The 27,365-nt window shown below is 42.5% G+C and overlaps 1 protein-coding gene across 10 annotated transcripts in view; it reads left to right on the forward strand.

Moving 5' to 3' along the window:
• git2a (G protein-coupled receptor kinase interacting ArfGAP 2a) overlaps nucleotides 1-27,365 on the forward strand; it is a 120,285-nt gene that overhangs the window by 88,967 nt on the left and 3,953 nt on the right. For 7 of the 10 annotated variants that reach the window (XM_063034349.1, XM_063034354.1, XM_063034358.1 and 4 more), the window contains 4 exons: nucleotides 833-915; nucleotides 5,957-6,145; nucleotides 12,268-12,399; nucleotides 18,470-18,533. In XM_063034349.1, the coding sequence (XP_062890419.1) occupies nucleotides 833-915; nucleotides 5,957-6,145; nucleotides 12,268-12,399; nucleotides 18,470-18,533 (468 nt within the window). Of the gene's footprint in view, nucleotides 1-832; nucleotides 916-5,956; nucleotides 6,146-12,267; nucleotides 12,429-18,469; nucleotides 18,534-27,365 lie in introns of all 10 variants that reach the window. The other 3 variants (XM_063034355.1, XM_063034357.1, XM_063034356.1) reach the window with 2 other exon arrangements.

Here is a 27,365-nt window from a genome sequence, read left to right on the forward strand (position 1 = left end):
TGATGCATGAATGAATGCAAGTTGCTAACAATCCAAATTCTAATGCCTAGCATTTTAACCCTGTTTTCCTTCAAAGTTCACCTGAAGATTGTTTTAATTCAGCTAAAATTAGAAAGCAATTTTAATTTGTTGAACACACAATTTACCTGTAAATGAAATGTTTCTTTAACCATAGATAATGGTAGGCTCTCCAAATCTCAATAAAAATCATATCCATATAAATTGAAGGTTACTTTTTCAGAAACAGTGTATCATTGATCTTTTGTTTTTTAAAAAAGTATTTTATCCTCAAGAGAATCTCCAAACCAAGAATTTTTAAAACTGGGTGCAAAGCTGTGTATTTGCCCTTCATTGTCTTAGAGGTTCACAAGAACCTGCTTGCTCTGGGATGATTTGTGCTTTGTAAAATATAATCTTAACTAAACTTTTGAGTTAAATATTCCCTTGGTGTTGTGCTGCGCAACCTAGATCTTAAGACAATAAAATCGATCAAGTGCAATGACAAAACAGACTCCCCTACATAATGTCCTGTTATTCTTTCTCTCCAACCCCCCTTACCTTTTTGATTGGGCTCTTGAAACCTTCTCAAAAGATGCATATTTTTCCTCAAATTTTAAATTGAAAGATTAATAAGGCTCTGCATTTTAAGCATGTGCATTAGTTTAAATGTTTCATGATTTGATTCCTACCAGAATTTCTTTTTGTTACTAACTAGTTTGCATGCAGTTGCTTTTATTTTCCATTTGGGTCAGGATTACTATTTCATCTAATAATTATCAACCATGTGAGCATACTGTATTTGCATCTTGGTATTTGTTTTAATTTCTTTTAGGCATCAAAACTTGAGAAACAAAGCAGCATGCCTGATAGTGACTACGATAATGCAGCAAATGACTTGGAACTGGATGATACAGGGTATGGATTAAGTTACCACGCTAAGGCAGTGGGAAAATTTACATTTATTAAAAAATAATCGAATTACAAATGGTTTAAAAATCATTTTCAAGCTCATCTTTATTGCTTTCAAATTCTTTCCCAATAACATTTGTAATAATTTAGTTACAATAATATGTATGAAATCCAGTTTCTTGCAGGATGAGTGGGAACCATGCAACTTGGGAAGTTATCAAATGAATCATAGTAGTTTGTGAACTGCCTGTGGTTAGCGCAAAATATACTTTGGTTAGACTAGTGGAGATTTACGTTGCAATATTATTCATTTCCTTCCTTTTTATTTAGAAACAGTTATTGTGGGTTAAGTTTTTTTTAAAAAATGTGCTCAGAAAGCGTAGTGGTTAGCACGTTTTACATTATCAGCAACCCGGGTTCATTTCCGGCCACTGGCTGTAAGGAATTTGTACATTCTCCCAGTGACCGCATGGATTTCCTCCCATAGTGCAAACCTACCCGGTTAGTACATTAATTGGTCATTGTAAATTGTCTCTTGATTGGGCTAGGGCAGAGCTTCACAACCTGGGGTCCATGGACCCCTGGGTTAAATCAGAGGGTGCTGGGCAGCATAGCTTGAAGGGCTGGAAGAGCTTATTCTACACTGTATCTCAATAAATTCAGTGCCTATCAAAAGTATTCACTCCTCCCCCCCCCCGAAGTTTTCATGTATTATTGTTTTACAACATTGAATCACAGTGATTTAATTTGGCTTTTTTAACGCTGATCAACAGAAGACTCTTCTGTCAAAGTGAAAACAAATGTCTACAAATTGGTCTAAATTTATTACATTTATTAAAAAACAATAATTGATAGCATAATTGCTCATCCCCTTCAAGTCAGTATTTAGTAGATGGACCTTTGGCAGCAATTACAGCCTGGAGTCTGTGTAGATGGGTCTCTGCCAGTTTTGCACATCTGGACACTGCAATTTTTCCCCATTCTTATTTACAAAACTGCTCAAGCTCTGTCAGACTGCATGGGGATCGTGACTGAACAGGCCTTTTCTAGTCCAGCCACAAATTCTCAATTAGATTGAGGTCTGGACTCTGACTTGGCCACTCCAGGACCTTAACTTTTGTTATTAAGCCATTCCTATGTAGCTTTGGCTTTATGTTTGGGGTCACTGTCTTGCTGGAAGACAAATTTTCTTCCAAATTGCAGTTCTCTTGCATCAGGTTTTCCTTCAGGATTTCCCTATAATTTGCTCCATTCATTTTACCCTCTTCCCTCACAGGGCCTGCTGTAGTGAGGCATCCCACAGCACGGTGCAGCCACCACCATGCTTCACGGTAGGGATGGTGTGTTTTTGATGATGTGCGGTGTTTGGCTTTTGCCAAGCGTAGTGTTTAATCTGGCCGATAAACTCAATTTTGGTTTCATCAGACCACAGAACCTTCTTCCAGCTAACGTGAGTCTCCCACATGCCTTCTGGCAAACTCTAGCTGAAAATTCATGAGTTTTTTCAACAATGGCTCTCTCTTTGCCACTCTTCCATAAAGCTGCAACTGGTGAAGCACCTGGGCAACAGTTGTTATATGCACAGTCTCTCCCAGCTCAGCCACTGAAGCTTGTAACTCCTCCAGAGTTGTCACAGGTCTCTTGGTGGCCTCTCTCACTCATCTCCTTGTACAGTCACCCAGTTTTTGCGAACGGCAAGCTCTGGGCAGATTTACAGCTGTGCTATTTTCTTTCCATTTCTTGATGATTGACTTCACCATACTCCAAGAGGTATTCAGTGACTTGGAAATTTTCTTGTATCTGTCTACTGACTTGTGCTTTTCAATAACCTTTTCGCGGAGCTACTTGGCGTGCTCTTGTCTTCATGGTGTAGATTTTGCCAGGATACTGACTCGCCAGCTGTTGGACCTTCCAGATACAGGGGTATTTCTACTACAATCAATTGAAACACCTTGACTGCACACAGGTGATCTCCATTTCACTAATTATGAGACTTCTAAAACCAACTGGCTGCACCAGTGATGATTTGGTGTGTCATATTAAACGGGGTGAATATTTGTGCAATTAATCATTTTGTGTTTTATATTTGTAATTGCCAATCACTTTAAGATCTGTTCTTACTTTGATACAAAAGAGTCTTTTTCTGTTGAGCAGTGTCAGAAAAGCCAAATTAAGTCCGCTGATTCAATGTTGTAAAAAAATAAAACACAAAAACTTCCAAGGGGGGTAAATACTTTTTATAACCATTGTAAGTAATTAATAAAATGCATATCTACAGGTTAGGTAACTTCTAAGTCCAGACAACAGTGAATACACCAGCTACTATTGGTCAGTAATGGGAAATAATATGGGTCCCTTGTTTTAATTAACATACAAATTAGGAGCCGTATTATATGCTACTTGACTCCTCAAATGTGCCTGCCTGCTCAATAAAAATGTGGGACAACATGAGGAATATATTTGTGGCATTCCAATATTCAAGGTCACTGCTTCCACTAATAATTTCCAAAAATTTACAAGCATGTAAGAGAGAGCTCTTCTCAAAAGGACGACTCTTAATTTTTAAGCAATAATCCCTAATTCTGGATTATTTCAAAAGTGGTAACATCCTGTCCATTCTGTCAAGACTATTCAGGATCTTGCATGTTTCAGTTAAGCCATGTGGATGCAAGCCTAGTCTGTCCAAATTTCTGTCGTAAGAGAGTCTATATCAATTCTAGATATCAATCCATCTTGAAAAATTGTTTATAGCACATTAAACAATTTCTTCAATTCCATTTTTTTTCCTGTACCGAGCATACAGCTAATAGAACTTGAATAGTCCCAAGCTATGCCTGTCTTTATGGGTTATTTTGAAAGAGTTTTTTTTAGTCTGACTTGGGACACAACCCATAACCTCCAGTACACCAATGACTATTTTGGTATTGCTTCCCCCACTCAGAAATTGAAAGTTTCATTCCTTTCACTGCCAATTTCAATCCAGCTCTCATCTGCATGTGATCCCATCTGTTTTTGAATCTCTTCCTTTCTCCACTCAAATTCAACGCTAATAACACCCATCCATTTACAAGCTATCTACAAAAAATCTTCCTCTCTCCTTGCCACTCGGTTCTTTCTTTACTAGAGCATTTGTGCTAATGGTAAGATTTTCTGTCCTGGTGCATCTGAGATGTCTTCCCGAACAGTGACATTGCCTCTACATAGTCAATAAAGCCTTTGAATGCATCTTTATCTGGATCAAGGGAAGATACCATTCCTGTGGTCCTCCCATTCCTTTTTATTTCAACTGGTCATCATACAATTTCTGCCAGTTTTGACAAGGTTCCATCACCAGATACACCTCTCCTTTCCCCTTTCAGCTTTTGAGTGGGGCTGTTACTTTATTACTGTGACACTGCGGTATGCTCTTTAGTCCCCATCAACCATTCCCCTCCTTACAGTACTTTTCCATGCAACTTGTCTTTTTACCTCTGCACTTATCCAGGGACACAGGCAGTCCTTCCGATGCACTGTATTCAGTGCTCAATGTGGTTTCCTTTACTCTAGAGCAGAGATTCCCAGCCTGGGTTCCATGGAACCCCATGTTAATGATGGGGGTCCATGGCATAAAGAACATTGGGAACCGCTGTGCAAGAGAAACCAAGTGCAGTTCGGTGACTACATTGCATGGCACCTGCCTTCAATCTGCAGAGGTGAATCAAACCGCCCTCCTGTCTGTCACTTTTTTTCTAACACTCGCAACACGCTGGAGGAACTCAGCAGGTCGGGCAGCATCAGTGGAAACGATCAGTCAACGTTTCTGGCTGGAACCCTTCGTCAGGACTTTTTTTCTATCCCACTGACTTATCTTTGTGGCCTCTTGCTCTATTATAACCAAGCCTGACAGAAGTTTGAGGAAAACACCTTATCTTCTATCTGAGCAAGTTGCAGCCTTTTAGGCTTAAGTCCTACAGTTTCAGTTAATCTGCTTTCACTGTATTGCTAAGATCTGGCCATTTCTTCAGTAGGCCCATATTGGCTCATTTTTTATTTTGTATTAGCCCAGCTGGACCTTCTGGGTAAGTCTGGCATCTTTGTATTTTGTTACTTTTATGTTCCTTGGTATTTCTGTTCTACTTGCCCTCATTTCAGTTTTTACTTTTTTTTTTCTCTCTCCAACCATCTCCATTAACCCATTAACTCCAGGACTTCCATACTTCATTCTTTTGGAAAGATTTCCTTTGTTCTATCCATCCCTCCCCCACACTCCTTGCAGCTTAACATTAACCTGTTTGCTTTCCTGGTTCCAATGACAGATTTTTGATCTGAAATGTTAACACCTTTTCTTTCCACAGATGCTGCCCGACCTGAGTGATTCCAGTATCTTCTGTTTCCGATCAAGCATTTGCATACTTTGCTTTCGTTAAGGAGATCAATACATCGACAGTACTGCAGATGTCTCAGCAACCCCCTCCAGAGCTGAGTCATAAAGGCTGATTGATACTTGTGCGCAAAATGTACGCCGTAGGTACCGTGTACCCTACGTGCACCTCCCCGAAAATGTAACTCGAGTGTCGCGGCGACGCAGACCACAGCAACTGTGATTGGTCCGCTTGGTAGCAACGCATTTCCGGTTGCTTTTCTCCGCCATGTCAAATAAATGGTTGGAGATGATGGACGAAATCATCAAATCTACCTGCCCACATCCGAAAATATTTGAACTGCATTTCCTCATCCATATCTCTTATGAAGAAACTGAACACAGTGGCATAGAAACCCCACCGCCAACTATCGTTTTGGCAGTGAATTGCAGAGCGACGCAGTCACAACTACGCATGCTCGCTACGGCGTAGGGCTACGCAAAAGTATAAATCAGACCTATGGCGTAGCCTGTACGCACAAGTATAAATCAGCCTTAACCTCCTTCTATCTTCGATTTCTCTAACTATAAGTAATAATAATGCTAGGTTTCCTTATTATTTCCTTCATTCCAGCTTTTGGCAAATCAAGATCTAAGTTGTAATTTTCAAAATACTAACCTGTTTTATTTCTTTCTGCCTGACATAAGCTCTTGCCGAAAGGTTAAGCCAAAGGGCAAAGGGCGTCACGGGGAGAACCCTATTCTGGGAGTGGACGATCCGGGTGCAGATTCAGAATCCTCACTCCCTAGCACAGAGGACGTCATTCGCAAAACAGAACAAATCACAAAAAATATTCAGGAGCTGTTACGAGCGGCACAGGAAAACAAGCACGACAGGTGAGAAACTTTCATGTATTTTTCTACCGGTGCAGCATTGTAATTACTGTATTCACCTTGGGATTTAAAAAACTATAGTCACATGAAGCTGGGTACTTGGAGGCACATAATAAAATAGGACAAAGTCAACATGGTTTTCTAAAGGGGCAATCTTCCTTGACAAATCTGTTGAAATTCTTTGGGTTGATCACATGCAGAATAGACAAAGGGGAGTCAGTGGATGTTTATTTGGATGTTCAGAAGTCCTTTGACAAGGTGCCACACATGAGGCTGCTTAACAGAATAAAACCACATAGTGTTATGGGAATGATAATAGAATGGATAGATGATTGACTGGCAGGAAACAAAGTGGGATTAAAAGGGGCCTTTTCTGGTTGGCCACTGGTAACTAGTAGTTTGTGACAGGGGTTAGTGTTGGGACTGCTTTGTTCCATGTGTATATGAACATATACCGCAGGCTATAGTGGGAAGCGAGGGAGGAGATTGTTGAGCCTCTTGCGATGATCTTTACATCATGAATAAGGATGGGAGAAGGATTGGTGGGTTGCAAATGTTGTTCCCTTGTCCAAGAAAGGGAGTAGAGATAACCTAGGAAATTATAGACCAGTGAGTCTGACTTCAGTGGTGGTCAAGATGTTGGAAAAGATCCTGCGAGGCAGGATTTGTGCGCATTTGGAGAAACATAATCTGATTAGGGATAGTCAACATGGCTTTGTCAAGGGCAGGTCGTGCCTTACCAGCCTGATTGAATTCTTTGAGAATGTAACAAAACACGTTGAAAGTAGAGCAGTGGATGTAGTGTATATGGATTTCAGCAAGGCATTTGATAAGGTTCCCTATGCCAGGCACCTTTAGAAAGTAAGGAGACATGGGATCCAAGGAGACTTTGCTTTGTGGATCCAGAATTGGCTTACCTACAGAAGGCAAAGAGTGGTTGCAGATGGTTCATATTCTGCATGGAGGTCAGTGACCAGTGATATTCCACAGGGATCTGTCTTGGGACCCCTCCTCTTTTTAATTTTCATAAATGACCTGGAAGAAACATAGAAACATAGAAAATAGGTGCAGGAGTAGGCCATTCGGCCCTTCGAGCCTGCACCGCCATTCAGTATGATCATGGCTGATCAGCCAACTCAGAACCCTGTACCAGCCTTCCCTCCATACACCCTGATCCCTTTAGCCACAAGGGCCATATCTAACTCCCTCTTAAATATAGCCAATGAACTGGCCTCAACTCTTTCCTGTGGCAGAGAATTCCACAGATTCACCACCCTCTGAGTGAAGAAGTTTTTCCTAATCTCGGTCCTAAAAGGCTTCCCCTTTATCCTCAAACTGTGACCCCTCGTTCTGGACTTCCCTAACATCGGGAACAATCTTCCTGCATCTAATCTGTCCAATCCCTTTAGGATTTTATATGTTTCAATAAGATCCCCCCTCAACCTTCTAAATTCCAGAGAGTATAAGCCTAGTCAATCCAGTCTTTCATCATATGAAAGTCCTGCCATCCCAGGAATCAACCTGGTGAACCTTCTTTACACTCCCTCTATGGCAAGAATGTCTTTCCTCAGATTAGGGGACCAGAACTGCACACAATACTCTAGGTGTGGTCTCACCAAGGCCTTGTACAACTGCAGTAGAACCTCCCTGCTCCTGTACTCAAATCTTCTTGCTATGAAAGCCAACATACCATTCGCCTTTTTCACCGCCTGCTGTACCTGCATGCCCTCTTTCAATGACTGGTGTATAATGACACCCAGATCTCATTGCACCTCCCCTTTTCCTAATCGGCCACCATTCAGATAATAATCTGTTTTCCTGTTCTTACCACCAAAGTGGATAACCTCACATTTATCCACATTAAATTGCATCTGCCATGAATTTGCCCACTCACCTAACCTATCCAAGTCACCCTGCATCCTCTTAGCATCCTACTCACAGCTAACAGTGCCGCCTAGCTTCTAGTCATCCGCAAACTTGGAGATACTGCATTTAATTGCCTTGTCTAAATCATTAATATATTATGTAAACAACTGGGGTCCCAGCACTGAGCCTTGCGGTACCCCACTAGTCACTGCCTGCCATTCTGAAAAGGTCCTGTTTATTCCCACTCTTTGCTTCCTGTATGCCAACCAATTCTCTATCCACATCAATACCATACTCTCAATACCGTGTGCTTTAAGTTTGCACACTAATCTCCTGTGTGGGACCTTGTCAAAAGCCTTTTGAAAATCCAAATATACCACATCCACTGGTTCTCCCCTATCCATTCTACTAGTTACATCCTCAAAAAATTCTGTAAGATTCTTCAGACATGATTTTCCTTTCACAAATCCATGCTGACTTTGTCCGATGATTTCACCGCTTTCCATATGTGCTGTTATCACATCTTTGATAACTGACTCTAGCATTTTCCCCACCACCGACGTCAGGCTAATCGGTCTATAATTCCCCGGTTTCTCTCTCCCTCCTTTTTTTAAAAGCGGGGTTACATTAGCCACCCTCTAATCCTCAGGAACTAATCCAGAATCCAAAGAGTTTTGAAAAGTTATCACTAATGCATTCACTATTTCTTGGGTTACTTCCTCAAGCATTCTGGGATGCAGACCATCTGTCCCTGGGGATTTATCTGCCTTTAATCTCTTCAATTTACCTAACACCACATACCTATTAACATGTATTTCCCTCAGTTCCTCCATCTCACTAGACCTTCGGTCCCCCACTGTTTCCAGAAGATTATTTATGTCCTCCTTAGATAGATAGGGTCATAAAGAAAGCTTTTGGTACATTGGCCTTTATAAATCAAAGTATTGAGTATAAGAGTTGGAATGTTATGGTGAGGTTGTATAAGGCATTGGTGAGGCCGAATTTGGAGTACTGTGTGCAGTTTTGGTCACCAGATTACAGGACAGATATTAATAAGGTTGAAAGAGTGCAGAGAAGGTTTACAAGGATGTTGCCGGGACTTGAGAAGCTGAGTTACAGGGAAAGGTTGAATAGGTTAGGACTTTATTCCCTGGAGCATAGAAGAATGAGGGGAGATTTAATAGAGGTATATAAAATTATGATGGGAATAGATAGAGTGAATGCAAGCAGCTTTTTCCACTGTGGCTACTACTACTACTACTACTACTACGTCGACTCAGGCCTAGGGGGCCAGCGTTGGGCACGATGATGGACTCTCCACTGAGGCTAGGGGAGAAAAAGCCAGAGGACATGGGTTGAGGGTGAAGGGGGAAAAGTTTAAAGAGAACATTGGGGGGGGGGCTTCTTCACAGAGAGTAGTGGGAGTGTGGAATGAGCTGCCAGATGAAATGGTAAGTGCATTTAACATTTAACATTAACATTTAAGAAAAACTTGGACAAGTACATGGATGAGAGGTGCATGGAGGGATATGGTCCAGGTGCAGGTCAGTGGGACTAGGCAGAAAAATGGTTTGGCACAGCCAAGAAGGGCCAAAAGGCCTGTTTCTGTGCTGTAATGTTCTATGAAATGCTGAGGCTTTATAAGGTACTGGTCAGATTGTAATCAAATTGTGAGTAGTTTTGGGCCCTTTATCTAAGAAAGGATGTGCTGCTTTTGGAGAGGTTTATGAAAATAAGCTTAGCGATGAAAGGGTTAACATATGAGGAACATCTAATGGCTCTGGGTCTTGTGCTTGCTGGAGTTTAGAAGAATTGGGGGGGGGCGGATCTCATACTGAAAGGTCCTGATAGAGTGGATGTGGAGGGGTATTTCCTATAGTGGGGAAGTCTAGGACTACAGGGCACAACCTCAGCATTGAGAGACATCCATTTAGAACAGAGATGCAGAAAAATTTCTTCAGTCAGATGGTGGTGAATCTATGGAATTGTTTGCCACAGACAGCTTAAGGTGAAGGTTGATAGGTTCCTGGTTAATCATAGTACTACAGGTTGTGTGGAGAAGGTAGGAGAATGGGATTGAGAGGGAAATGGATCAGTCATGATGGAATAGTGGAGCAGATTCAATGGACCATCTGGATGGTCTGATTCTCCTAGTTCTTGGGGTCTTATGGTTGTGGATAAACTTGTGGAACCTGTCATTTTGACATCAAAGCAGAGGAGGGACAGGTTGTCTTGGATGTGTAGGATGGATGTCTGTGGGTGCATTGTGTAATGTAAGAAAATGGAGGAAGTTAGCAGGTCGGGCAGCATCTATGGAGGGAAATGAGCAGTTGACATTTTAGATTGAGTCTATTGTGTCTGGCATTTATTGTACATTTCTAATTGTCTCTGAACTGAGGTAACAATTCCTATGGAGAGTTGAGAGTTAGGAGTCACATTTAGGTCAGATGCAGTAAAGATGTCAGATGTTCTATCTTGAATGATATCACAGAATATGAATGAGGTTTATTATTGCTGACTTGTATGGTGCAAAATTTGATTCTGATTCAGATATCAGTGAACCTGACAGGTTTTTTCACCTATTCACATTGTTTTGTTCTTATTGTAACTAAGTCTAGCTATAAATATCACAACTAGAATCAAACCACTACGTTTACATAATGATACATGTTACCATTCCTTAATCCCTTAGTGTGGGTGGTGGGGTGGAGATAGATCTTTACCAAAGTAGATGTAACCCCCACCTCCTGATCAGGGTCACATGAAACCATGGGAGCAACTGGTGCACATCACAAGTCCTGGTTATGTGACTACTGACACCAGACGGACAATCTCTGAAGAGTATTGATAATGGCTGGGGTCACCCCATTTTGTAAAGCCACTGCCCGGAAGTAGGCAATGGCAAACCACTTCTGTAGAAAAATTTGCCAAAAACAATCATGGTTGTGGGATCGTGATCTTCTATGTCATACGATATGGCACATAATGATTATGATTACCTTTGGGTTATCCTGGTAGCCTTAGCTGTTTCTATATTTTGTGTGTTTCATCATTAGATGGTGTCTTTGATTGTAGGCATACAGAAAGTTTCTGCTCAGTGATTCCAAAGCAGGTGATCTGATTTTGCCTTCTATGGAGAAGGAAACATTGTTTATTTTTATCATACCTCCTGTTCTCCATCCAATTCAGGCAATGGTGGCAAGATTTTGATTTCTTCCACTTTAATTGAAGCTTTTAACTACAAATACAATCAGTCAACGTTTTATTGTAAATAATCAGCCAAACTGGATTATTTGTCTTTTCAATCTTTATGGGTGCCTTTGACCGTTCACCATTCAATCTTTAAAAAAAAATTGTTTACTTTTGTGCCTCAATTCCATTCTGAATATGGAGGAGCATCTGTGCTCAGTCTTAGACTGAAGGCCATGTGTATAATGCAGCAGAATGCTTGGATACCTGCTTACTTTTGTTTTGTCACTTTCCAAAAGGGAATACTGTGTACACCCATCGAAGAGCTCCATGGTGTTTCATATGTCAATCTTGAAAGTGGGAATGGGTAAGAAATTTGGCCAATAGTCTGCCAAGTCTGATCACAGGTTACTTAACAAGAAGAGAAGTATCCTATCTTTTAGGTCTTCAGCCTGGAACTTCCTTGGATCCTGTTTACTTGGACATTCAAATTTTACTGATCCAGTAGACAAAGCCTATAGTTTGCCTTCTGTTTTATGTTACAGAAAATCAAAGAATATCAAAGATACTAGCTTGGTGGTGTTGCTTCGCTCCATAGCTTGAGGGAATTTAATATTGACACAGGCATGAATAATCAGTTCTAGTCATGCATGGTATTGCATATTTAAAACATAGAGAGTACCTTCATAGACTGGCATTCTAATGCTTCAAATATAACAGCTCTGTTCTTTCTTGCTATAATTTGCTCTGTTAAGCTTGGTTACATGCTCTCAGTTTGTCTTGAGTCATCACAATGTCTACATAACTTCTGTAAAAAGTCTGCTCCTCTATAGTCAATGGATATTAAAGTTGCTCAATTCTTCAAATGGACAAATCAATTTTGCAATGCATGAATTGACATTTTGGAACTGTTTCTCAAGTCAGCTATTTGCTGTAACCCACATTGCTTTTATCTGAAGTCTTTCATTTTGGTTTTATTTCTCTTTGCAATCTGAATTCATTTTGTGCAATTTCTTCTTTCTTTTTCTCTTCCCCTTCTGCTTCCGATCCCTGTCTTCCCTACATTCCAGCAGGCAGATTGAACGCGAGAGCCTGCGCAAGTTCAGGCATAGCCTCGGCTGCTTCAGTACGTTGGTTCTGCGGCCCGACAAATCTTCCCTTCAGCCTCTGACCCTGCAGCAGCAGCCTGACCCTGCCACCTGGTACTCTGACCTCTGTCTCTGCCTCCCAGGCACTCCATCTTTTCTCTTTTTCCCTGCATGATTGTCACTGTGGTGTGTTAAGTATCACCCTTTGTGAAAAGGAAATTCGTTTAGCACAAAAATGTTGCACACATGGAGTCTAATGGCTAAATTGCAAAGTAATATATCAAACTTCTGCTTAAGTTCATCTGAATTGCTATACATTAAAAATTGTGACAAATGTATACATTGTCATACCTGCAAGTACATCCCTTCTGCCTTCAGTTTTCCACTCGTTCAACTTTATAAGTGCAGATGCTAAGCCAGGGGTTTCCATGCACCAATACTATTAAGCAAGGAGTCTGTGGACTCCAGGTTGGGAACCCCTGATCTAATGAAAGCAACATTTGATCTCTGGTTTGTGCTGACTTAACTGATTTTAGCTAAAATGGATGCCTGTGCTTTAGGCTAGGATATAGAAAAAATTGTCATGGGCTGCCCTTAATTATATCTAGTGGCCTTGTATAGAAGGTGCCCATGTATGGATGTTGGGCGAGGACAGGATTGGGGTCTGTTCTGATATCTGTAAACCCACTCATTAAACATTAAAAACGCCTACTAATGTAAGCTACAGTGTCTTTGCAAAATAGCCCTCTACTGAGGAGCGGGAAAAGTTATTTTTGTTTTAAATCCTCTTTGTTGATTAATTTGTAAATGCACCATTTCAAGCCCATATATTAATTTTGTCAATTCTTATAAACCAGAACTAATTTTACCTGTTTTAAAAGTGCATATTTTTTCCGATAGCTTAGTAAGCAAAAAGCACTACATGCTGTAGTAATGAACCATATGGAGAAGAAAACTCCCGGATTAGAACCCCTGTCTGCATTACATTATCCATTTCAGCCATGGCAACAATAGAACTGGTTCAAGATCTAAGTTAGAGGAGCATAGTTGGGTGGATGTGAAGGAAATATCAGATTTCAAAGACTTGTAGGAAGCTTTGCATGTGGGTATCAGTTAATTCTCATACTTGAGATACTGGAAGATACTCATCGAAAAGACTCTGCATTAAAGCAGAAAAAGGAATAACATTTTGTAAGGTTGTATACATTTCAGCATACTTAAATAAGCTGTATTTAAAAATTACTATTCTTGCCTATCATAAATGCCCTTACATTTTCCCATGCTGGCTTCTCACAGCAATCTTTAGATTCTTTTGGATTGACCCTGCAATGCAGAGTTTGCATGCTTTGGAATCCAACCAAAGGTATACTGTAACCTGCTCCCTCTGCCTGTAATCAGTTTTCACTCGAGATTCCATCTAGAATCTAGTACCTGAGTGGAACAAGGGGAAACTGATCAACCCCCTGTGGTTCATCATGAGTCAAGTTTACTTGTGGAATGGCACATGATTGTGTGGTCTCAGATCATGTTAATGTGAGTTAAGGTTAGAGACAATTTGAGTGATCTGGGAAGTGATCTCAAATGAAGCAGAGCCAGAAGTGTTATCACTGACGTCTGTCCTGAAATGTGTCGTTCTGCAGCAGCAGTGTAGGGCAAAATGTAAAAATACAAAGTTACAATAAGAAATATAAAAAATAAGTAAGTAGTGGGGTACTGTTCACGGGATCATGGTCCGTTCAGAAATCTTATGTCAGAGGGGAAGAAGTTGTTCCTAAAACATTGAAGAACGTTGTCTTCATGCTCCTCTACTGCCTCCCTGATGGTAATAATGAGAAGGGAGCAGGTCCTGGATGAATGGTTGTGATCAAAAAATAGTTCAGCAAATCAAAGCATTCTTGACATGAAAAATCTCCCTATTTTAAAGTAAACTTAAACTCTTACATCCATCTTCTCCAATGTCATCTCTGACCAAACCACTTGCATCTTTGAAGTTTGGGCTTCTCATCTATTTTCGTCTTTATTGCTGATTTAACATTATCCTGACTCTGCTCTTATAAATGCAGATAATTGTCACTTGCCCTCATTTTTGAAGAAGCTATGATGCAATGAAAGGGATGATATTGTCAGTCTGATTATAGAACAAATTAACATTGCTTAAACCAATCAATAAAATGCTTACCATAAACACAAGAAAGTCTGCAGATGCTGGAAATCCAGAGCAACATGCACAAAATGCTGGAGGAACTCAGCAGGTCAGGTAGCATCTAAGGAAATGATTAGAGTCAATGTTTTGGGCCGAGACCCTTCTTCAGGACTGAGAAGGAAAGGGAATGATACAAGAGTAAAAGCTTCCCTTCCCACTTCTTTTAAATTCTGGCAACTTACCCTTTCCTTCTCAAACCCTGAAAAAATAGTCTCGGCCCGTAACGTTGACTCGCTATTCATTTCCGTAGATACTGCCTGACCTGCAGTGTTTCTCCAGCATTTTGTGTATATTGCAGTAAAACACTTACTATTGTTTCATGAAAAGGATATCTATTTCAAACTGCAAATTCTTGCTTGAAGATAGTTTTCAATAATCCTTTCAGGAAGAAGTGAGAGAAGGCTTCCTGATTCCTCCGAAGTTTAATCCTATTGCTTTCAAATAAGATTGGCCAAGAGTTGCTCCCCAAGGAGGAAGCGAAGAGTCCATTGGAAATCACCCTTGTGTTGTTCTTTGGTCTAGCAGACAGTTTATAAAGGTTCCCTGTCTATCGTTTTGCCCTTGTATACATGAAGTTATGAACTGTTATAAACTTCAGCTAATATTAAGCATTGCTGAACTATTCAATCATATTAGTCTAGAATTTTTGTTTTACTTTGTTCCTAATCCAAATCTAATTTGACACCAAACTGCAAACTTAAATTATTCTGAATTTAAGTAGTTAATTGGCTGAGGTAGTATTGATAATGTGCCAAATGTATCTCAGCATTTGTGAGAGGGAAATGAGAAAAGCTGACAGAAAATGATATGCAGAGAACATTGTGATATATATTGAAATTTATTTTCTTTTTTAAGCTACCAGATCTTCAGATCTTGCCACCAGTTTTTTTTTAATGTTTAGATTCTAAGAATGAGTAGAAGTTCCTAGTTAGTATCTGTTGACCATTAAGGGTATCATATAACATAGAGTACAGCACTGTATAGGCCTTTTAGCCCACAATGTTGTGCCAACCTTTTAACCTATTCCCAGATCAATCTAATTGTTCCCTCTTGCATAGCCTCCATTTTTTTTCATCCATATGCCTATCTAAGAGTCTGTAATGTATCTGCCTCTACTTCCACCTCTGGCACACCCAGTACTTTGTAAAAATTACCTCCGACGTCCCAGACTATTCTCCCTTCCAATTGCCTAAAAATTATACCCTCCTGTTAACCATTTCCACTCTAGGGAAAAAGGCATTAGCTATGCACTGTTGATGTCATTTATCATCTTGTACTCCTCTAAAAAGACATTCTCATCCTCCTCCGTTCCAAAGAGAACCCCTAACTCATTCAACCTTTCCTCACAGACATGCTCTCTGATCCAGGCAGCATCCTGGTAAATCTCTGCACTCTTTCTAAAGCTTCCATATCCTTTCTATAATGAGGCAACCAAAACTGAACACAGTATTCCCAAGTGTTTTATAGAGCTGCTGTGTTACCTTGTAACTTTTGAACTCAGTCTCCCAACTATTGAAAACCAACACACCATATGCCTTCTTAACAACCTATCAACCTGCATGGAAACTTTGAGAGATCTCTGGACATGATCCCCACACTGCAAAGAATCCTGCCATTGACCCTGTACACTGCCTTCAAGTTTGTCCTTCCAAAATGTATCACTTCACATTTTTGCAGATTGAACTCAATCTGACATTTCTCAGTTCAGCTCTGCATCCTGTTGTAACCTACAACAACTTTCAACACTATCCACAATCCCACCACCCTTCCTGTCATCTGCAAACTGATTAGTCAACCCTTCCACTTCCTCATCCAAGTCATTTTTTTAAAAAAGCACAAAAAGCAGGGGTCCTAGAACAGATTCCTTTGTGTGCAAGCCAATTCTGAATCCACGGATCCAATTTTCCCTGGATCCTGTGCCTTCAGTCTTCCTGAATGAGTCTACGTTGGTGAACCTTCTCAAACACCTTACTAAGATCCATATACACATTAAAAGATCTCTAGTAGAAGGGAATAAATGAGCTGAAGTATTTTAAGATGGTTCTGAGGCACTTGTGGCTTGAACAGCTTCCTGATATCAAAACGATTCTAGGACATGGGTTCCCAGCCATTTTCTAATGCCGTGGACCAATATCATTAACCAAGGCTTCCATGGGCCCGAGGTTGGGAACTACTGATCTAGAACATAGTAAAGACATTAGCATTCATGGTGATACTAGCCTAACTGAGTATTCATAGATAAAATATTCAACAAGTCAAAGGACAGTGACCTAGGACTGCCACTAAGAAGAATTCTGGCCTTTTTCTTGATGAAATAGGTTAACTCTGGGTGTAGTATTTCCTAATGCAGGGGCCACAGACTCTTAGTATGAAGCAACACATGCTCAGTTATTCAAACCATTTAGATCTAAATTGAGTGCTGATTTGGAAACAAAGTTCAAAGTCATGTAAGTATTTATCGTATTGATGACAGTAATAGGAAAATGGAAGTATAAATTAAGTAGCAAGAAAGGAACTAAGGAACTAATAACGGGCAGATTTTCTGAAAGAAAAGTCATATGACGTTTTGCAGACCACAGCAGATCAAGGGGAACCAGTGAATGTGGTGTGTTTGAGCTTTGAGGTGCTGAGTTATTAAACAAATTTGAAGCGTATGGCAGTGGGAATAATTTACTAATGTGGGTTGAAGAATGGTTATTGGTCATAAAGTGAGTGGGAGTGAACAAGTAAATTTATGCTTGAGGCATTGTGAAGTGGGTTCAGTGTTGGGGTCCCTGCTGTCCAAAACCTATCAATGATTTGGATGAAGCTACTGGGTATAATCTACCAAAGAGGGCTGTGAATGCTTGGTTGCTGAGTATATTGAAGAGAGATTGATTTTCTTCTATTAGTAGGGAAATCAAAGGATGTGAGATTATTGCTGAGAATATTGTGAAAGGAAAATATTTTATTGGCTTATTTTACTTAAGTTATTGTTTTCTATATAGAAAGCAGATTTCCACTGCAGTCATTTCCACAATTACAACTGATCTATTGGTCAAAAACACTGCCAGCAGTCCTTTGGTAAAGATGTAGCACAGTGATCTTACTGGCCTGAAGACCATGGGCCCTGCAGGCAGAAGAATAAAGGCCTCATTGAGGTTTCAGCTCTTGAAATGTCCTGAAAGCTCTGACATTAATGACCCTTTCCCATCTTTGCCAGCTATTAAAGTTGTAAGGAATATATAGACTCGTTTTAAAAGATACCTAAATATGCTTATAATTAAAACTTTGAAATCAAATTTATTTTTATTTGTGCAACTTATTTGCTTTCTACTCCCAGCCCTTCAGTTATTGAAACCTGCTGACAAACCTCAGTAAACCTAGGCTTTGAGTGATTGAATGGAATGCAGCTGTCTGTAATGAACTGACAGATTTTGGTGCAATAAATCTAGAAATTTTTCAGCAGAGCAGGCACAAAAAAATCACGGGCTTCCTGTTTTTACATTGCAAGACAATAGCAATTCTATTCAGAGCTGATGGTGTTAGGCAGTACAGTAAGAATTAATGTAGAGCACTGAGCGGAAGGAGGATAAGTTCAGATAATTCAGGTAGATAAAACATGGAGCAGAGTTCCAATATAAATCATTGTTCCCTTAATTTAAGCCACAATTTGTTTTAGGATTTATCCACTAAAGAAGCAACAAATTATGGCCTTCCTCGTGTAATTCACTCAATCTAAGTCAGTTCGTAAAAATATAAACTCAAGTTGAGCCCAGATACTTGGGCTTTGCAAACTTTACCGTCACATCCCAAAGATGAAGTCGAATACCCTTGCCATTGTATTGTTGATACTGCATGCCCATTTCAGTTCCTGACAACTGAATGTTAATTTTAACTCAAATATTGTAGTGTTTGAACTGAATGATTAATGACTACTTCTTCCCTACCAACCCCCCCATCCTTCCCCCATTCCCTCTGTTGTCCTGTTGCACCCATTAGCTTTATGCCCTGCTCAGAGAGGATACATGTTGCTGTAGCTGAGATGGCAGCTCTTTTTCCAAAGGTGAGTTTTTTTAATCCTTCAAAAACTGTTTTTCAAATAACTTCAAGCTTATTTAAAATTCTGAACTTCTAAATACAGTTACTTTTATCAGCTGTGTAATGCCAAATTAGTGATGTTGCCTCTCGCAGAAATGTCAGCCTCACAATACCACATCTATTAATGGATACATCGAATCAAGTCCACATTATCATGTCAGCACATGATATGATACCAAACCAACCAGGCTGGGGAATATGCATAGTACAATGATCTGTCATCCTATCAACTAATCATCTCTGACGGTTTAAATGTTCCCATTTGGTTCTGTAATTCATTGACTCTGTTCATACAATAAACTGTACAAAGTCTTCCATTCTATGTGCATTTACCCTGTCTACAGTACTGCACAAAACTATTCGGTACATATATACAGCTAGGGTGCCGAAGACTTTTACACCAAAGTGTATATTGGTTAAAATAGGCAGCTGGAAAAGTGTTGTATTAGCTCAGTAGTATGAAGTGTTATTTGGTAACTGGAAAGACCTAAAGACCTACAGTACTGTGCAAAAGTCTTAGGCACCCTAGCTGTATACAGAATACTGTGCCTATGAAAAGTATTCACCTCCTTGGAATTTCAGTAGGTTCAATAGGTACATTTAGTGTCAGAAATGTATACAATATACATCCTGAAATTCTTTTTCTTTGCAAACATCCACAAAAACAGGAGTACCCTAAAAAATGACAGTTAAACGTTAGAATCCCAAAGCCCTACCCATGCACAAGCAGCAGAAAGGCAACAACCCACCCTCTCCCCCCACCAGCATAAAAGCATTGGCGCTCTCCACCCAGCACTCAAGTGCAGCGAAGCATCAGTAAAGATACAGATTAGACTTGCAGTAGCCCAAAGACTACGCGTTCACCCAGTAATTCAACATATCAAAGGGTCTCTCTCTCTCCCTAATAAGGGAAAAAGAGGTGTCCCCCATTCCACAGCAAGGGGAGAGAGATAATAATAAACGCTGATTTATGTTAAAAGTCTGTTTCTTCGCTTTTTCTGAGCTCTGCGCCCAGAGGATCGGCCCCGGAAAGTCACAGGTCTCTGGACATACAGCCCAAGGCAGCTAACCCATTGCTGCTGATGTTCCGTGTTCTCCCACAACACCTCAGTCAGGGGCACCAGTCTTGAATCAGTCAGTCTCCAGAGCCACGGAAATCCAGCACCCTGAAGGCACGCTAGTCTTCCAGGCCACAGCCTTGGCATATCGAAAAATGGCCGGTCATGAGGCCTTGAGAGTGGGTCCCATTCTGGCAAAGAACCAAAGTCAGAGTGTAACTCTGGGTCTTCAGAAGAACCTTGAAAAGTGGTAAAAAAGAGCTATCAAAGATAGAAATAGAGCTTTTTCTGAAGAGGCAAGCAAAGGAGTTGCCGTTTAGTGTCATCTTGACTTTGCTCTCACGTTTGATTGTTTTACAACATCGAGTCGCAATGGATTTAATTTGACTTTTTTTGACACTGATCAACAAAAAAAGACTTGTGTCAAAGTGAAAACGGATCTCTACAAAGTGATCGAAATTACAGATATAAAACACTAATTGATTGCATTAGTATTCACCCCCTTTAACATGACACACCAAATCATCACTGTTGCAGCCAGTTGGTTTTAGAAGTCACATAATTAGTTAAATGGAAATCACCATGTGCAGTCAAGGTGTTTCAAGTGATTGTAATAAAAATACACCTGTATCTGGAAGGTCCAACAGCCAGTGAGTCTGTATCCTGGCAAAATCCACCCCATGAAGGCAAAAGAGCACTCCAAGTAGCTTCGTGAAAAGGTTATTGAAAAGCACAAGTCAGGACATAGATGCAAGAAAATTTCCAAGTCACTGAATATCCCTTGGAGTACAGTTAAGTCGATCATCAAGAAGTGGAAAGAACATGAGACAGCTGTAAATCTGCCCAGAGCAGACTGTTCTCAAAAACTGAGTGACCGTGCAAGAAGGGGACTAATGAGGGAGGCCACCAAGAGACCTATGACAACTCTGGAGCAGTTACAAGCTTCAGTGGCTGAGGTTGGAGAGATCTCCTATAACAATTGTTTGGCCGGGTGCTTCACCAGTCACAGCTTTAGGGGAGAGTGGCCAAGAGAAAGCCACTGTTGGGGAAAAAAAAAACTCATGAAATCTTGGCTAAAGTTTGCCAGAATGTATGTGGGAGACTTTGAAGTCAGCTGGAAGGAGTTTCTATGGTCTGATGAAACCAAAATTGAGCTTTTGGCCATCAGAGTAAATGCTAAATGTTTTAGCATGTTCTCTGATAGCCAAAAAACGTACCATCCCTACATGAAGCCTGGTGGTGGCTGCATCATGCTGCGGGGATGCTTCACTGCAGCAGGCCTTGGAGAGCTTGTGAAGGTAAAGGGTAATATGAATGCAGCAAAATATAGGAAAGCCCTGTACGAGAATGCAGTCTGCTAGAGAACTGCAGTTTGGGAGAAGATTTGTTTTCCAGCAAGACAAGCCAAAGCTACACAGGAATGGCTTAAGAATAACAAAGTTAATGTCTGGGAGTGGCCAAGTCAGAGTCCTGGAGTTCAGACCTCAATCCCATTGAGAATTTGTGGCTGGACTTGAAAAGGGCTGTTCACTCACGATCCCCATGCAGTCTGGCAGAGCTTGTGCAGTTCTGTAAAGAAGAATGGGTAAAAATTGCAGTGCTCAGATGTGCAAAGCTGATAGAGACCTATCCACACAGACTCAAGGCTGTAATTGCTGCCAAAAGTGCATCTACTAAATACTGACTTGAAGAGGCTGAGTAATAATGCCATCAGTTATTTTGTGTTTAATAATTGTAGTAAATTTAGACAAATTTGTAGAATTTTTTTTCTGCTTTGACATGGAAGAGTCATTTTCTGTTGATCAGTGTCAAAAAAGCCAAATAAAATCCACTGTGATTCAATGTTGTAAAACAATGAGACATGAAATCTCCCTGGGTAGGGGGTGTTTGTAATGTGAGCATTATAAAAATAAGTTAATACTAATTAGGATAATGGTAATATAGCAATATGGCCGCTCGGGGAAGCTGTTTGTAAAGAGAGGCTGGTTCCAGGGTTGTGGGGGGAGGGGGGTTTACTTCCGTTTTCCTGTCCGGTGTGCATGTGTATAGCTTCTCTGCCGTCCCGTTTCGTTTTTGTTGTTAGCTTTATCTAGACTACAGTGTGCTAGCTAGTTAGGCGGCTACGTATGAACAGCGGTGCCAAGGAAGAGCAGCGTGGGGACGAGAGGTAAAGGGCACCGGTGTGTGAACAGGAGCTGTGTGGGTGCCGGTGTCTGAACAGGAGCTGTGCGGGGATGAGAGGCAAAGGGTGCCGATGTGTGAACAGGAGCTGTGTGGGGACGAGAGGTAAAGGGCACCGGTGTGTGAACAGGAGCCGTGTGGGTGCCGGTGTCTGAACAGGAGCTGTGTGGGGAAGAGAGGTAAAAGGTGCCGGTGTGTGAACAGGAGCTGTGTGGGCACCGGTGTGTGAACAGGAGCTGTGTGGGCACCGGTGTGTGAACAGGAGCTGTGTGGGGACGAGAGGTAAAGGGTGCTGGTTTCTGAACAGGAGCTGTGTGGGGACGAGGGGTAAAGGGTGCCGGTGTGTGAACAGGAGCTGTGTGGGCACCGGTGTGTGAACAGGAGCTGTGTGGGCACCGGTGTGTGAACAGGAGCTGTGTGGGGACGAGAGGTAAAGGGTGCTGGTTTCTGAACAGGAGCTGTGTGGGGACGAGAGGTAAAGGGTGCCGGTGTGTGAACAGGAGCTGTGTGGGCACCGGTGTGTGAACAGGAGCTGTGTGGGGACGAGAGGTAAAGGGTGCTGGTTTCTGAACAGGAGCTGTGTGGGGACGAGAGGTAAAGGGTGCTGGTGTGTGAACAGGAGCTGTGTGGGGACGAGAGGTAAAGGGTGCTGGTTTCTGAACAGGAGCTCTACGGGGACGAGGAGCCTTGTGTTCAGATGGCTACGTTTGGGACTATCGGTGAATTTGTGGAGGGGAACAAGGCCTGGCTGGAGTATGAAGAAAGGTTGGAACACTTTTTCCTGTGTTAATGGAATTACTGAGGAGGCTAAGAGGCACTCTATTCTCCTGAGTGTGTGTGGGGCAAAGACTTACAAGCTGATAAGGAACTTAGCTACATGTGGAAACGGGGAAATTCCATTTGACGAACTGATCAAGCTCGTGGGGAGCCACCATAATCCAAAACCTTCTGTGATAGTCCAACGGTTTAAGCTTCACAGCCGTTTCAGGAGGCCAGATCAGTCTGTGGCTGAGCTTCGGCAGCTGTCGGAGCATTGTGATTTCGGAGCGGTGTTGGATGACCTGCTCCCGTGATAGATTGGTATGCGGCATTAATAATGACGGCATACAACGCCGCCTGTTAGGGGAAACCCCACCGTTGACTTTCAAGAAAGCCTTAGAGATTGCCCAGGGCATGGAGATGGTTGCTAATAATGTCAATGATATCCAGAAAGGACATGTGGTGGGGGGGGGGGGGGTTGCAGTCGGCGGCAGTGCACCAAGTCAGGAGGGAGACTGGTAAACAGACAAAGCGGGTGGAATGTTTCCGGTGTGGAGGGACGCACTATGCAAATGACTGCAAATTCAAAGACACTGTCTGCCATGCTTGTAGCAAAATGGGACACTTAGCTAAAAAGTGCAGGAGTTCAAAGGGTAAGATTAAGCCTGGGCAGGAGAAAGCTCAACAGACTCAGGCAGCCACACAGCATCTAGAAGAAGCAGATGAAGAGGCAGCGTGTGCCTACAACATGTTTGCAGTGGAAACGGATGGGGAACCACCTGATCCATATTATGCCACAGTCACTGTCAGGGGAAAGGACATTAAGTTTGAGGTTGATTCAGGGGCTACTGCATTGGTCATTAGTGAGGAGACCTACAGGAGGACATGGGGGTCCAACCTGCCTCCCATTAGACCGTCAAAGCTCAAACTTAGGACCTATACGGGGCAGCCCATACCTCATTTAGGGGTGTTATATGTGGACATTTCAGCCGGGGGTCAGAAGGCTGAAACCAGGCTGGTGATAGCTAAGGGCAGTGGGCCTAATCTTTTGGGCCACGATTGGCTTCGCAAAATCTGGCTCAACTGGCATGAAATTAAGTATGCACACACGACAGAGGACATTCTGCAGTGGTACAGTGACGTTTTCAGGGACGAGCTGGGCACACTGAAGGGCGTGACAGTGAAACTCCAGGTTGGTGCCCTATACCATAAAAGGCAAAGTCAAGGAGGAGCTGGAACGTTTACAGAGGCTGGGTATTATTGAGACCGTCCAATTTTCAAGGTGGACGGCTCCCATTGTTCCAGTTTTAAAGGCAGACAAAATGGCAAGGATATGTGGGGACTAAGCTTACGGTGAATCAGGTCTCTAAGCTTGGAGGAGTACCCATTGCCACGGGTGGATGACCTGTTTGTGACCCTGTCAGGGGGTAAGCTGTTCACAAAGCTGGACATGAGTCGCGCCTACCAAGAGCTGCTGCTCGATGAGGATTCAAAGGCATACGTCACAATCAACACGCACAAGGGATTATTCAAATACAATCACCTGGTGTTTGGAGTGGCGTCCAGCCCTGCCATTTTCCAAAGGACAATGGACACTCTGCTGCAGGGGATTCCGCACATAGCAGTGTATCTTGATGATATTTTGATCACGGGCCACGGAGGTGGAGCATCTGGCTAATTTAGAACAGGTGCTGAAGAGGCTCTCAGACGCAGGGCTGCGATTGAAATGTGGCAAGTGTGTGTTCCTGGCACCGAGTGTGACCTACCTGGGACACCAGATCACAGCTGAGGGGCTTCGCTTAGCGGAGGACAAAGTGAGAGCTATCAAGAAGGCCCCAAGCCCCAAGAGCGTCACTGAACTCAGATCATTTTTGGGCATGGTGAATTATTATGGCAAGTTTCTTCCTGACCTCTCAAAGGTTTTGACCCCACTGTATAAGCTGCTTCACAATGACACTAAGTGGCAGTGGGGTGAAGAGCAGGAGAAAGCTTTCAAGAAAGTGAAAGAACTCCTCCACTCAGCGAAGCTGCTTGTTCACTATGACCCAGACAAGGAGATCACCCTTGCATGTGATGCCTTGCCTTATGGAGTCGGGGCAGTTCTCTCACATGTAATGGAGGACCATCCAGTGGAGCCTATTGGTTTTGCGTCACGTACCCTGACAGCTGGTGAGAAGGGATATTCACAGCTAGACAAAGAAGGTCTGGCCATTGTTTTTGTGGTCTAACGCTTTCATCAGTACCTCTATGGACATGCATTCACAATTTATACAGACCATAAACCACTGATGAGCCTGTTCAGTGAGACCAGATACATCACACCGCTAGCCTCAGCCAGGATACAGTGTTAGGCTCTCACATTGTCAGCCTACCAGTACACTAGTGTAGAGAGCGGGTGGGGATAATGCAAACGCCGATGCACTGAGTCGGCTGCTTTTACCAGAGACGCCTGTAAAAGCGACCCAGATCAAGCAGTGGACAGAGAGGGACCCAGTCCTGTCCCAAGTCAAGACTTCTTTTTTACAAGGTTGGCCCAGAGTCGTGGAAGGAGAGGAACTGAGGCCTTATGCCAGGCGCAAGACAAAACTGAGTCTGCAGGACGGCTGCATCTTCTGGGGGGGGGGGGGGCAAGGGTCATCGTGCCTCCCCCTGGCCGTTCACAGGTTGTGGAGGAAATTCATGAGATTCATCCAGGAGTGTCTCGAATGAAAAAACCTTGCAAGATTCTACATCTGGTGGCCAAGAATGGATCAGGATCTGGAGAACAAGGTAAAATCATGCACGCAATGTCAGACCAATCAGAACCACCTCCTGTGCACCCATGGGAGTGGCCAGACAACCCCTGGTCTAGGCTACATTTGGACTTTGCTGCCCCCCCTTATGGGCCAGATGTTTCTTGTAATGGTGGATGTGCACTCCAAATGGATCGAAGCTCACATCATGAGCAACATCACAGCCCCCTCAACTATAGACAAACTCAGGCAAGTGTTTGCAGTCCACGGGTTGCCTGGCACTCTGGTCACTGATAATGGCCTGACGTTCACCAGTGAGCTGTTCAGTGAGTTCATGCAGCAGAATGGTATTCATCACAGTCAGACGGCCCCTTTCCACCCAGCCTGAAATGGCTTGGCTGAGCAGGCTGTTCAGACAGTGAAGGACGGCCTGAAGCGGATGACAGGGGACTCTCTTAACACTTGGCTTTCACATTTCCTATTTAAGTACCGCCTCGCCACAGACTGTGACTGCCCGCATTCCAGCAGAGATGCTGATGGGGTGCAGGCCCGAGTCAGGATTGGACCTGCTGCGCCTGGACATGAAGCCAAAAGTGGAGAGGCAGCAGGAAAAAAGGAGGGTCATGATCAACATGCGTGAGAGAGGCAGTTAAAACCGGATGACAATGTCTATGTGAGAAACAATCAGCAATGGCTGCCTGGGGTTATTCTTAAGCAGAGTGGTCCCGTCTCCTATGTTGTTAAGCTGACTGATGGGCGTGTTTTCCGCAGACATAGGACCATGTGAGCCTGCGTCATGATACCAGCTCAGAGGCAGACAGATCCACGGAGTTTCCAATGGTGAGACAGACTACTGTGGGAGCATGTCCACCAGTGACTTTGCCAGAGAGAGAGAGACTCTGGCAGAAGGGTCAGGGTCCCCTGAAGAGGATGGACATTCTCACACGGACACACAGACCCCTCTCATGCCCCCAACACCAGATCCACCCAAAACACCCTCACTAGTGGTGCCTGCTGGGTCACCAAGGGTAGTGTGCAGATCACAGCGTACTCGCAAACCTCCTGACTGACTGACTGTTTGACTGGACAGTTTTTTTTGTGTTAGACTGAATGTTGAATCTGCCACATTTTTCAGGTGTTTTGTATTGGTAAGCTGTTGCTGAGACACTAGTATAAGTTTCGGAGGTATGCAAGCTAGTGGCACCACTGTTTTTGTTTCCCAGTTCTTTTACATTTGGGGAATGTTGGAATTTAAAGGGGGAGAAGTGTTGTAATGTGAGCATTACAAAAATAAGTTAGTACTAATTAGGAATAATACTAATTGGTAATACAGCAATGCTCCACTAGGGGAAGCTGTTTGTAAAGAGAGGCTGGTTCCGGAGTTTTGGGGGGGTTTACTTCTGTTTTTCTTGTCCGGTGTGCATGTGTATAGCTTCTCAGCCATGCAGTATAGGTCAGTGAAAGCCTCTGTATGTAAATATCGGTTTTGCCAGCCCAGATAAAGTTGTTTCCTTTGGGCATGAAGTTATCGAGTGGGCCTTTTACTACAGGGGGAATACTTTTTATAGTATTTTGCATAGTATTGTATATCCTTCAGGATTTTATAAGACAGAGGGGTGACCTCTTTAATGTCACTATTCAGCCTTCTATGCTCCAAGGAGTGAAGTCCAAGCCTGCCGAACTTCTCAAATAACTCAGGCCCTTGAATCATGGATCTTCTTTTCATTATTTCCAGTTTTGTGGTAGCCTTCCAATAACAGAGTAACCAAAACTGTACACAGTACTGCGTGTGCCCTCCCCAACATCCCATGCAACTGCAACATTACATCCCAGCTCTCATACTCAGTGCAATAACTAAAAGGCCACTGTGCCAGATGCCCTGTTCACCCCTCTGCCCTCTGACTTTTTTTTGATCACTTTATTACAATCTGTTATAATTTGTTCATAGGTTTGATTCATTGCTGCAGTTAGTATTTTTAATAAAACAGTCACAGGCAATAATTCCGTTTTGTTCTTGTTTTCACTTGGACTCTTTGTCTTTTACTTCAATGCCCCATTCCATGCAAA

This window comes from Mobula hypostoma, chromosome 27, assembly GCF_963921235.1.
Source record: "Mobula hypostoma chromosome 27, sMobHyp1.1, whole genome shotgun sequence".
Classification (NCBI taxonomy): domain Eukaryota; kingdom Metazoa; phylum Chordata; class Chondrichthyes; order Myliobatiformes; family Myliobatidae; genus Mobula; species Mobula hypostoma.